At 37.7% G+C, this 12401-nt stretch overlaps 1 protein-coding gene and 1 long non-coding RNA gene across 2 annotated transcripts; both read right to left on the bottom strand.

Moving 5' to 3' along the window:
- Positions 1-4567: 4567 nt before the first annotated feature.
- LOC126366415 (uncharacterized) lies at positions 4568-9700 on the bottom strand. Its single transcript, XM_050009524.1, has 5 exons — positions 9551-9700; positions 9166-9306; positions 7946-8041; positions 6870-7025; positions 4568-4582 (listed from the first exon to the last, which is right to left on the bottom strand). The coding sequence occupies exons 1-5, from the start codon at positions 9698-9700 to the stop codon at positions 4568-4570; spliced, it is 558 nt and encodes a 185-aa protein (XP_049865481.1).
- An 821-nt stretch (positions 9701-10521) lies between these two features.
- LOC126366369 (uncharacterized) lies at positions 10522-11040 on the bottom strand. Its single transcript, XR_007566338.1, has 2 exons — positions 10761-11040; positions 10522-10681 (listed from the first exon to the last, which is right to left on the bottom strand). It is a non-coding gene; the product is annotated as an uncharacterized LOC126366369 (long non-coding RNA).
- Between the last annotated feature and the right edge of the window lie 1361 nt (positions 11041-12401).

Below are 12401 nucleotides of genomic sequence, written 5' to 3'. Positions count from 1 at the left end.
GTAGTGATGCAACTAATATCATAATTACTTGTGTGATTGTTCACTGTATATAAAGGCCACTGAGATTTTAATACATTTTAAAATGTTTCAAGGAGTATATAAAAATAAAATAAAACCCATAATACTTAAAAATAACTGTATATATATATATTTCTGAAATGATTTATTTACTACAAATTAAAACATCGATATTCAATATTGCCAACACTAGCAAATCAACCAAGTATGATCAAAACTCTTGGCGCTGAAAGGGTTAACGAAGCACCACGCGCTAATGTACCTAATAAGACGATGCGTACTTTCTTACGATTGCGCACGATTTGATTGCATGTATATACCGCTGTGTACGAATGTAAGTATAGCTAAACAAGCGCCAAGTTTTCGCCGCATTTTTGTATCAAGGGCTGTATCTACGGTAGTGGTAAATCAATGGTAGTATCAATTATCTGCCTACCCCATCGGAAAACAGGCGTGATCTTACGTATGTACCTGTCATACAAAACATAAGTACCAAATATAGCATAAAAATTGCAGGTAGCGAGTGAGATTGGCGATTTTCCGGTGACGAGATGACTTCCGGTTTCACCGGATGTTGACCGGACCAGTTGGAGGGCTTCTGCTTATCTGTGTTCTATATTACTATTACGCCGAAAAAAAAGAAACAAAAATTGTACTTTTGTATGCAGGTTAAGATACTATTCAAACAGTAAGTGTATGTTAACCAAACCCCTTGTATGTTAGTGACATCGTAACGCATACTGAGGGGGATGATTCGGACCATGATTCTGAGTTAATATCAAGTAGAATTTTCCATGGAATAATTCACGATTTTTAATGTTTTTTTTTAATTATTTTAAATTATATTATTACTTTTGTAATGGAAAATTTCATTTGATATTAACTCAGAATAATGAGCTGAGTCAGCCCCCTTACTTTTCGATACCAAATGGTTGATACTGAAACTGTAATATTCTTGAAATGACGACCAATGTAGCTCACTTGTGTTATTATCGAACTGTTGGCCGCGATGATTTGCCTATTACATCATACATAAAAGTATTATCACAAACAAAATATTATGTATTTCCAGAGATTTCTCGTGGACTATGTTATTATCGCTAACAGATTTTGTTATTACTCATCCATATTGACTGATAACCTAGTGACTAACCAAAAGTGGATAAAAAAATTGTCTCAACAGAAAAAATACTCTGCGTTAATACTTCTTTTATTTTAAAATGATACCTATCCACACCTTATGGCAGAATAAAAGTACTTTATAATATTTTTATTGTAAACAGTTATTAAATACCAGATTTTCTTGTCCACCAGGTTAGGTATTTCCGCGAAACAATGGTTAGTCATTCAAGAACCTCGGCAACCCAGTTGGAAGAACGCTTCACTTTCACTGTGAAATCACTGGTTTGAATCCCAGCACGGGCTAAACCAATGATTTTTGAATTCATAAATGATCAACTGTGAAAGAAAACATCGTGATGAAACCCACATTCGTGACATATGCATTCTGGAGTATTAGGTACAAGTTCTCCAAATCTCAACAGTAATGTGACTAATGACATTGTAATTTATTTTATGATTATATCATAATCAATGTACTTAAAATGATTGACATATTTTTTTTGATTTTATTTTATTATTGGATGTTATAATTTAAATAACTAAAAATGTAAATCATTATTAAATGCCGACCAACTGCAAACTGTAATGCCATTTATACATATTATATTGCGAATAAATTATAATGTAACCTAACCCGTATAAGTCTGGTTTACCTTTCGCGGATTAAAAACTCAGTCGCTTCTGTAAAAAATCTGTCATATCTTCAGGTTCTTGCGAAAACACCTCTCTGTGGAGATGGTGATGTATGGTTAGTTACGCATTAATTTGGTGCACCATCACCTATTAGCCCTGTATACGACCACAAACAGACAATGCTAAGCCAAACTACCCGCGGAAATACGTAAACATACTGTTATATTGTAGAATAGAGTAGAAATTGTTTATTATAAAAGGACGCTATACACAAAAACAAGACCATAATATTCACTTACAAATAATCCACCTCATGACCCACACGATAAGCACACCGGCTCTTATCGGTGTAGCATTAACTTACCAACTATATTTAATTAATTAATTCATTTTACAATCATCAAAATCATCATTCATGCTCGGAAAAAGAAGGAAAATGTAAATTGTTCACATTAAAACTACCTTCAGCTTTAAAGAGGATTTCCCCGAAACAGGGAAGGTACCTATTAGAGAAGTATCGATTCAGTCGAATGGTCGGTGATTTACATTGGTGCTCTGTAATTCGTTGGTCTGACGGACACCGGGAATAAATCAACGTTGGACCCCTGCTAACCGAACATTTATCCTGGATTCGATAAAAAAACATACGATGGAAGGGCTTGCAACCACGACTATGCACCGGGTAGGAGTGATTATTTACATTGATGTCTGCGATTTATTGATGGAAAATGGTGATTGCACGCGTTCGTCTATGACACTAAGGGTTTACTCTTGGCCCCGGACTTGCCCGAAGGCATTGACGAAGCCTAAGATGGCGCGAGCTCGCCCAGAAGGTGCCTGTTCACTCTAGCCTTCAAAGCACCTGAGTTATATACATTCGGAAATACAGAAGACGACAGAGAATTCCTCAGCAGTGCGCATAATGAAAGACGAAGGGCTTTGTGCGAATAGTTGGGGAAGCCGTTGGTGCCGGTTACTACTTACTGATAAGTACGTAGTCGTTACATGAGGCTTTGGCGGCTTAACTTTGCCAATAGGATTGCTGAGGGTGGTCATACATGTCACTGGTCTTGCCCAGAGAACAGAAGAGAGTAAAGGGGTGGACGAGAAGAGAGGGGAGGGGAGGAGAAGGAGGGGGATCGCTCGGAGGATGAGTCGGGAGGAAGGGTTGGCCTAAATGAAATTGTCTTTGCGGTTACTGAGGTGTTTTTAGTTTTTCTAGGGGACATATTTATAGTGAACTGAATGGAAAATGTTATATCTATAATCAGTTATGCTATAATTGTGTAATCCAATGCAGAAATGTTAAAAGAAAATATAGAATAACAAACAGTAAATAGTGCAATGTAAAATCGCCTTCAATGTTAATCTTATATGTCCATCGGGTGGGAACCAGCAGCCAGACACTGAAGATAGCGTGACAACTTTGACGAAACGTTTTGGCAAAATGTAGGTAGGTTAAAACATAAAATTAAAAGGTAAAAGCATAATATTATGCTGGGCGGTTAAAAAGGCCACATCGAAACAATTCATTTACAGAAACAATATTGCAATTTGACTTCTGCGCATATAAAAGTAAGTGCCAAATAGCAATATTGCTTTTTTAGATGAATTGCTTCGATGTGGCCTATTTAACAGTGGACTCGTTTAGTATGCTAAACCATTGTACCATTGCATTATAGTGAAAACCACGTTAGCGCCTTTAAGAAAAAAAAAACACATTCGTTTGTGTTTTTTGTTAGAAAAACCTCGCTAGTTTCAATCCTGGAAAAAATATGACCTAAATTTTTACCTGGAACTAATTTAATTGAAAGAAATCAAGGTTTTGTTATTATATTTTTCTAAAAGGTAATTTCAAGGTTTTCTCAAAAAAGACGACGATATAGATGATTTATTTTAGTTATAATAATAAAACACTTAACTGCACACTTTAAAAAAACATTTACAGGATAAACTTATTCTAAGGTTAATTCGTTTTTAGATACAGTTGTGTTGAGACTTTGGTCTGGTAACATTGAGAGATGTGTCAATGCCCCATAGGTGACCCACTGGCAAGCAGATATACTTGTTTACTAAAATATAATAGATACTGTCAATGCTGAGAGGTAATAACCTAGGTATATGTTTGATAATAAAACGTGATTAGAGAAGTTCTTACCATTGCTGTAATGACAGATGTCGTATTAGATAGATCCATAAAAGAAAACCAACCGAGTCTGCATAACAACCACGCCTTGAGCGCTTTGACCAATAAACAATACGAATGCTATCTACGTAGATGGACGTCAAACGGCTATTGATCGAACGCCTCGATAAAATTCGCGCCGCGCGCGGCGCGGTTGTCATGCAGACCGTACAGGTAAGCTCAAAAGTGACAGCTAACATTTCAAGGTTAGCCCAGTTGACGTCATCCCAACCTGCGTTGCCATTTTGTAAAAAATAATTAACCCATGATCAATGTTTTTATATTTACTTTGCAAGGAAATTTTGAACTTTTAGTAAAAGATTAGTTTTAAATGATTTTTGTATAATGTGACAAGTAATATTAATCAAATACATTAGTCAGTAATTCGATTACTTTTCAATAATAAAATTTACGTACATACTAGAAATGTTGGCGAAACCAATTTAATGGTAACATAGTGGTAACACGTCATCAAAAGGCTAGCAATGGCGGCTTGTCATAGGATTAAGCATAGCTGGTCTCCTTATAACATGAATAGCTCTATCTACTTCTTTACATTGGTGTTCTTTATTCTTATCAGAAAAATAATGGTTGGAAGATGTGTTCTGCCTAGGTGAATAATATCTATAATAACAAGGGTCATCATTTATTTAATACAAAGATAAAAGACGCATATGTCTGGAATGCATGAAATTAGGAGGTTAAAAAAATTAAACCAACGATAGACAGCGCCATCTATATTATTATAAGGGGCTGGAAAGTCTTTATTCTCACGGGCATTTTGCTATTGCTATTCGTCATTTTATTTTTCCCTGGCGCCACTTCCCGCCCAAGAGCTACACTAATCCATTTGCCGCTTTCAGGCCGTATAAATTATGATTCATCGGGAGTGTTGCCAGAGAAAAAACACAAAAAGATTGCGACATCCAGTATAATATTCATGGAAAGGCATAATTTAATTCCGGAAGACAGTAGGGCTCTGGAGATTAGAACGGTTGTCAGGAAATATGGTGTAATGAAAGGAAACGGAGAAATATAAAATTATGATAGCACAGCTCTATGTGCACACAGGCGGTATCCGGGTCGCTCCGGGCGTTTGTTGTAATGAGCGAGTGTCATAGAAATCCGCTTTTAGTGGTAATTAGATGGAGGAGGAGTCCCAATAGGGTATTTGACCGGGTCAAAGATAAATTACAAAATGCTTATCTAGAAGTAGAAGCCTGTATAAGATGATCAAAAATCAATCTCATTTTACAATTCGACTTATTTTCAAATTTTATTTGTAAACTAAGTAATAATGAGGACGACGTTTGACAGATTTTATGGATGTCTCCACAGAACAGTATTTCCATACAGACGCCAAAGACAACTTTCGTTTTGACGTTTAGAAAAAAGTATCTCATTTGACTAGGTTGTCAAGTAGCCTATTGGGGCAGTCATAGGTACTTTCATCGTTAGGTGAACTAAATAACCCACACCTCATCGAGTTTTCTGATAGACTAATGTGATGTGTGGCAACCCGTATTTGGATTGGAACCTGAGACCTCCAGAACGTGAGCCTAATGATCGACGACTGGACTACGGACGACGTTGAAATCCCCATTAGGGTCTGTACACACAGAACCGGGAAGCAGGATTTTGCGTTAAATAGCAAACATGATGTGGGCTGCAAGCAAAATTTCCGCTTCCGTCCTCTGTGTGTATTCGCCTTTCACCTTAGATATATCCTTATCTAGAATATGCGATGTTTATGATGGGCGTTTTTCGTTTTTGGGTGATAATGGACTGTTGGTATATAGGTAATATTAATACAAATTTAGTAATTTTGCGCAATCTTCGTGCAGTTATTTTAATACACTTCCCATAAAAAAAGCGAAACACATCACTTTATGTTTCGTGAGGATTATCAGACAAATATTATGAAGACGTCTAGTAGAATATTCCCATACCCCTTCCGGTCTTCTTCTATAGTGTGGGTTGTGAAGTGGATTACCAACCGAGTGCTTTTTTTTAATTAATTTTAATTCTATACTGGTGAGGACCGACCACATTGGAAGCGTGGCCAATTACTGGTCAGCAAAAATTTAACATCGATCGCCATCGACTCGCAAAGAAGAAGATTCTATACTTTTCTTTTAATTCTCAGAATGATGAGCTGTATCATCCGCCTCACGATGTCTCTTACAAGTACGTACAGGTAGTCACACGAGTACGTATGGATGAATACTTAAGGGGATGACTCAGACCATGACTATGAGTTGATATCAAGTGAAATTTTCTGTCGGAAAAATCATGGAAATTTTATTGTTTTTTGAATTATTTTCAGTTCCATACTTTTGCAACGGATAATTCTGCTATTCAAAAAGTAACATGGAGAATACTACACCGAAAAGAGTACTTACATTATTTATATATGTGTATCTAATCTCGTAATCTACATAATTTGATGTCTTACCGGAATCGAACCCATTAATTATGAGGCCTGACGTAAGTAAATGATGTAAGTAATAGTTAAAGAAGAAGTGCAAATAGCTATATATCAGTATGTGTACAAAATTCCTACTACTTATGTTATTATACAAGTAAAACTAATACTGTGACTGTCTAGTTTGTAATCGGTATGTAAATTAAGAAATAAGCATGTGAGCGCTACTCGCCATCAAACTTCATAAGTTTGGCGGGGATGATTTGTAAGTCTACCGTTTAAGTTTTTCATTTAAATAAATTATAAAATAGAAAATAATAATTAGGCGCTTGCTGAGCGAAGAAAAGCGTAATACGAAAATGTTGTCTTCAAAATCTGAAACAAAAAAGTTGCATGGTACATAAAATAATGCTACTAAGTAAGTAAGGTAGATAACGTTTTCTGTTGGTCACAAAATAGTCCAAAGAATGTACAAAATAGTAATACCCCAGCCATGGTAGTGACACCCACGGGAGTGATTCCCATGGCAGTGACATGCAATGGGCTCTGAACCCTGTTCAGTAGGATGATCACGAGACGACAATTCCTTGTATCCATGCTTTCCCACGGAACGTCGTACACTGAATCCTTCAGCTTTTCACTCTAAAATCAGATGGGTTATTTATTTATACTATCATTAAAAAAAACATTATATTCATACAGTCAGTAGTTTTAGGCGGATGAGACGTTCGTTATGTAAAAATTGACGATTCAAAGTGTAACTATGTTACCTACTGAATAAAGATATTTTTGAATTTGAATTTGAATTTGAATACATTTTAAACAAAATATTTCGTTGTTGGTAAGGTAAACTTGAAACCAGCGGGCCTAGCACCGTAAGCACGCGACTCTTTCTCGCCGCGACAGAGATCACCTTTCTCTTTCTGAGCAGTACTGTGAGAGAGTGACGGGTGACGTATGTCTCAATACTTATAGAAAAGGAAGGGATGCGCGCCAGGGCACGGCGTTTAAATATGAAGGCACGCCGCCTCGCAATGGCAAATTTCTGTGTGTATGCAGCACAGTTTGTATAAATAATTATACAAACCTACGAATAAATAGATGCAAACTAATGTAGTTTGTAAGTCTTCTTATTGTCTGGGTTGTGAGGTGGAATACCAACCTCATCAACCCTGTTGTCAGGGTTATTACTTAGCCGCCAAACCCCTTAACATGGCTCATTTAACAACTACATACTTACAGTTACATCAGTAAGTAGTAATCGGGGCCAACAGCTTAACGTGCCTTCCGAAGCACGGATCATTTTAGTTTCGGACAATCAGGTGATCTGCTTGTAATGTCCTAACCAAACTAGGAATCACAAAGTGATTTTTGTGATATGTCCCCACCGGGATTCGAACCCGGGCCCCCCGTGATTGTCGAACCACTGAACCACGGAGGCCGTTAAGTAATCTTGTGTGTTTAAGTAGTTGTTAAATAATCTACAAACTGTATTATTTATATAAACTGTGTCGTTTTTGTAGCCTTTAAGTTCTATATTGGTAAATTGGCAAAATACATACCACAGTATCAACAATTTCAAATATAACTGACATCTGAACAAGTTGTCCAAACACAATGATAGTTAGAGGCCCGAAGCGAATTATTGCATCAACATCCTGAAAAATTAACAAACTATTTTAATTTGTGTACCTTACGCTTAATAATGTCCTATCATGCAGCAGAATGGCAGATTTCTTCTCACCAATTCTGGATGCCGGGTTATCATTAAGCCATCAGTCTCCTCTTCATCTATCGTGTGGATTGTGAGGTGAATTACCAACCGCATCAACCCTAGTGTCAGGGTTATTACCGAGCCGCCATAGGCCCCTGATATGACTCATCTAACGACTACGTACTTACATCAGTAAGTAATAACCGGGACCAACGACTTAACGTGCCATCCAAAGCACGGATCTTTTTACTTTTTGGACAATCAGGTGATCAGCTTGTAATGTCCTAACCAAATTAGGGATCACAAAGTGATTTTTGTGATATGTCCCCACCGGGAATCGAACCCGGGCCCCGGGTTCGAACTCCGGATCGTGAGCACAAAGCTCAACCACTGGACCACGGAGGCCGTTCATCAGTCTCCTGATATGGCTAATCTAAAAGCAAAAAAAAAAAAAAAAATAATAATAAAAATTAGAAAACGGTAAGCTGCTTGTTTTCCCGGGCATATTGTAAATCCGATAGAGGGATTGGAAAGGCTGATCCCTTGTTACCATTAGGTTCATCATATTAGTAGTGGCTGTAAGTTGTCTTTGATTACTTGTGGCTCTACCCACCTCATAAGGCATTACAGGCGTGAGTGTATCTACTTAAGGAATGGTGCCGAAACTTTCTCAGGGTATTCATGTCTTGCATAGGTCATCATCTCCCAAGCATTGTCCCGTTTCCACAGGGTCCGCTTACCTAATCTGAAGATTTTCACCCGGTCCGGTTTTTTACAGAACCGACTGCCGTCTAACCAACCCGCGAAGGGAAAACCAACCCAGTACAGATTAGGTTACATACCTCTGAAAATGCATTTCTCGGAAATGTGGGTTCACTCTCGATGTTTTCCTTTACCGCTAAGCACATGATATAATAATTTATGATTCAAATATGAATTATCATTGGTTTTCGCCTGTGTTGGATGCGACCTCAAAATGTGAGGCAAGCGTTCTACCAACTGGGCTACCACGGCTCTCCATAACATGTCTTACATAGGTAAGTAATGTAAAGAATGGTAGGAACTTACTCCTTGTGAACACTCCATCATCAGCAAACAGCACGCGCACATATGATACGCGTAATTGAAACCAAGGACAGGTCCGAAGAACGATGACAGTTCTTCAGTAAACTTGAAAATCTCCCTATGATGATCTATGCAAGCTATCAACTTTTTACGGATAATTTCATTCTCTTCCGTGTCAAACACCATTCGCTTTGGTTTCGGTAATATTTCGAAATTATTACGTAAAATCAGAATATGGCCAACGATTTGGAAAACCATTAAAAATAGCAGCAAATCCATTGCGCATATGTTCGCAGCGCACACGTAGCTCAAGTAGAAATTGTAAATGGTAGTGGGAGTGAAATATTCCATCGGGTTGAATCCAGGAAAGCTAAAATAGATCGAGTACGCGAATATTTTCTGATCCTTGGCTGGTGAAGGCTCCATTTTTGTAATTTGTAATTATTGGTGAAGCGTTGAACAGGACCATGCCGCTCATTGCCAAGATCATCGAGAACAAAGAGTAGTAGTAAGAAATGCTGCCGATAGTCTGGTGCATCTGGCGAATATAAAAGCTTTAAATAATGATTTAGAAATTAGTGACAGATTAGTGAATTAGTGATGATTAGTGGACAAGAGTCCTAGTATGGCTTTATAATAGACTACTCTGGGCGCTATCCCACTACCGTCAGACAGAGTACTGCGGGGCGGAAGGCAAGAGGGAAACCACTGGCCTATTTTTCCCTAAAAAAGTAGCATGGAAAATGCGGCACCGACAAGAGCGTGGCTCTTAAATTGATGATGAGAAATTAGTGGCAGTAGCAGCGTTTCCTTAACTAAAAATGAAATGAATTGAAATTTATTCTGTGCATGGTATTTAGGTTACAAACAGATTAAAAAAAAAGCTGTTACATTTCATTGAGTATAGGTGTACCAGAATCTGATGGCAAATGGGGAAATAAAATTTCTATAGTAAGCAACACTCGGGTAATTGGATGAAAACGTCTTGATACTTTTTATTTTTTACCTATTGACGGACAATATGGACATTATATAAAGTACTTATTGTATGCAATACAGTATTGCTTTCGTTCTATTTTTTGCCCTGTCGTGTCCAGTATTGTCCGCCCGGTCGTCTTGTGAACGCTAACGCCTGAATGTGAGTTTGTCTGTTTATCCACTCATCACGTCAAAACTAAGCAACGGATCGACTTGAGATTTTGTATGGAGATAAATGGAATGGAACATACGCTATTTTTTATCCCGGGAAAATAATTGCGGGATTTCTGAAAAACCTCTAGATTCCAACAGTTGCTTGAAGCGATAGATGTCGCTAGCGAAGCTGCGGGCAAAATCTAGCTATATAAAAAAAAAACAAAATATTTATGAAAAGATCACTTATATTATGCTATTTCCAAATCAAAACTCTCCTGGTTATTTGTTTTCTTTCCACCTCTCTTCTTTTTACCGGGTGCACTAAATACACTTCCATTCGGTCTACCTTCAGCAATTATTCGTCGTATGGTAGTGCTAGGAACTCCTATAAACAGGTCACAGGTTAGTAACTAATAATATAGGAAAAATATATTCAAGTATTAAGACTAGTTAGTCCTACTTACCGGTCAACTTTGGACGCGATTTAAAATCGAAGATTGCGGTTGATCTCCAACTGCTTCTTCACTAATTTTACAATAAACAATGTAAACAATCTTTCTTGCTTGTGATCGAAGTGGTTTTTTTCGATATTCTTATGAAATTCAGAATAGTTTCAAGGAATCTTTGGAAAATCTCAGTATTGTTGACAAAACATGTACTTCGACATGACAGGAGACAGTTTAATATTACCATAGGAAAATCAATATTTTTTTTACTTTTTTTATGCCATCAGATGCTGGTAGACCTATATCATCAAATACCACCTTCTCAGGCATACACACAGATTATTTAAAAACAATAACATGTATAGTATTTTACAAATATTCTACACACTTAAGGCTGCCCGCCCACGTCAGACAGTCGGCGACCGATTTTTTGTAGGAGAAAAAAGAATGTACTACTCGCAATAGTGCAACGCCCACGTCCTACAAAAAGTCGGTCAGAAATAAAATCGGTGCATCCCGACCGATCCGATTATTGCTAAAATGGAACGTTCGGAAATGAATCGGTCACGAAATCGGCCAGGTTAAAAAAGTCTGACGTGGCGTGGGCGGGCTCCCTAATACATGCTTTCAATTATAAGTAAGTACACTAAAAATTCAACATAATATATCATAAGCTCACAACTATAATATTATCCTAATTGGTGTATTCCGAGGTACATCCTACTATGAACTAAGTACCCACACTTCACCGAGCTTAAATGTTAGCTAAACTTAAATGTTAAAAATAACAACACTACAAACCTCTTTGTAATAGTCTCCCTTGTGTTGGTAATGCCCCAAGTGAAATGACATTAAAAAGGTTTTCACTATTTCGTTGTATTTTTTAAACCATAGCACTGTACTTCGAAGCTGAAAACATGAACGTACGAGGAATTAAACTAAAATCCATCAACTTAATAATTCTAAATACGAAAAAAAAAACCGCTTGATCAACATCTTTTTATCTCCCTAGCGGTAAGGTGCTTTAACATAAGAGATGTGCTATGGAGCTATGCTGCGAAGATGTGAAATTTACGCTACGAAAATATGTGACCATTTCCACCAATACTACGCTAGGTAGCTGTGCGATGAAGGTGCGCCGCCGCAAAGTAACAGTGTTGTGATTTGTGATACTTATGAAGTACTTTTTTTTGACGTGACTTATGGTAGATTTGCCGCAGATGGCATTAACTACTTGGCCGGACAAATGGGGAGCGCTGAAGGCTCTCAATCGGTACAAACGTTTAAGACAACAGGCCTGAGGGTGCCCAGTTACTGTTGGGCGCGAGCCTCGGCTCAGGGCGTCGTCTGAGAGGAAAAATATTTGAAAGAAACTAAAGGTACTCAGCTCTGCCCATAGCTACACCACTCGCGATGGCTCATAGCAGGTATCTATAGCACGCATTCATAGCACGTATCCATAGCACACTTCCATAGCATGTATCCTTCCATATAAAATACATAGTTGAATCCGATTCCACCAGTCCTATGTGCACAAATGAATATGATTGGTGAATATCAAACGCATACATAGCATCGTAGCATAGCACATCTCTGGTGGGAAAGCACTCTTATCCCGTTTTTACAGTCTCCGCTTATCTAACCTGGTGATTTGACAGA

The sequence above is a fragment of the Pectinophora gossypiella genome, chromosome 4 (genome assembly GCF_024362695.1).
Source record: "Pectinophora gossypiella chromosome 4, ilPecGoss1.1, whole genome shotgun sequence".
Taxonomy (NCBI): Eukaryota; Metazoa; Arthropoda; class Insecta; order Lepidoptera; family Gelechiidae; genus Pectinophora; species Pectinophora gossypiella.
Note: the sequence above shows the minus strand (reverse complement) of the source record. Positions and strands in the feature narration are given on the sequence as shown.

What these genes read in the sequence shown, in the direction of transcription:
- LOC126366415 (XM_050009524.1), bottom strand. Translation starts at nt 9,700, where the DNA reads ATGCACCAGACTATCGGCAGCATTTCTTACTACTACTCTTTGTTCTCG. An exon ending in TGATGGAGTGTTCACAAGGA is followed by an intron (nt 8,042 to 9,165) that starts GTAAGTTCCTAC and finishes TTAATTTTTCAG; the next exon opens with GATGTTGATGCAATAATTCG. An exon ending in TTGAAATTGTTGATACTGTG is followed by an intron (nt 7,026 to 7,945) that starts GTATGTATTTTG and finishes ATCTGATTTTAG; the next exon opens with AGTGAAAAGCTGAAGGATTC.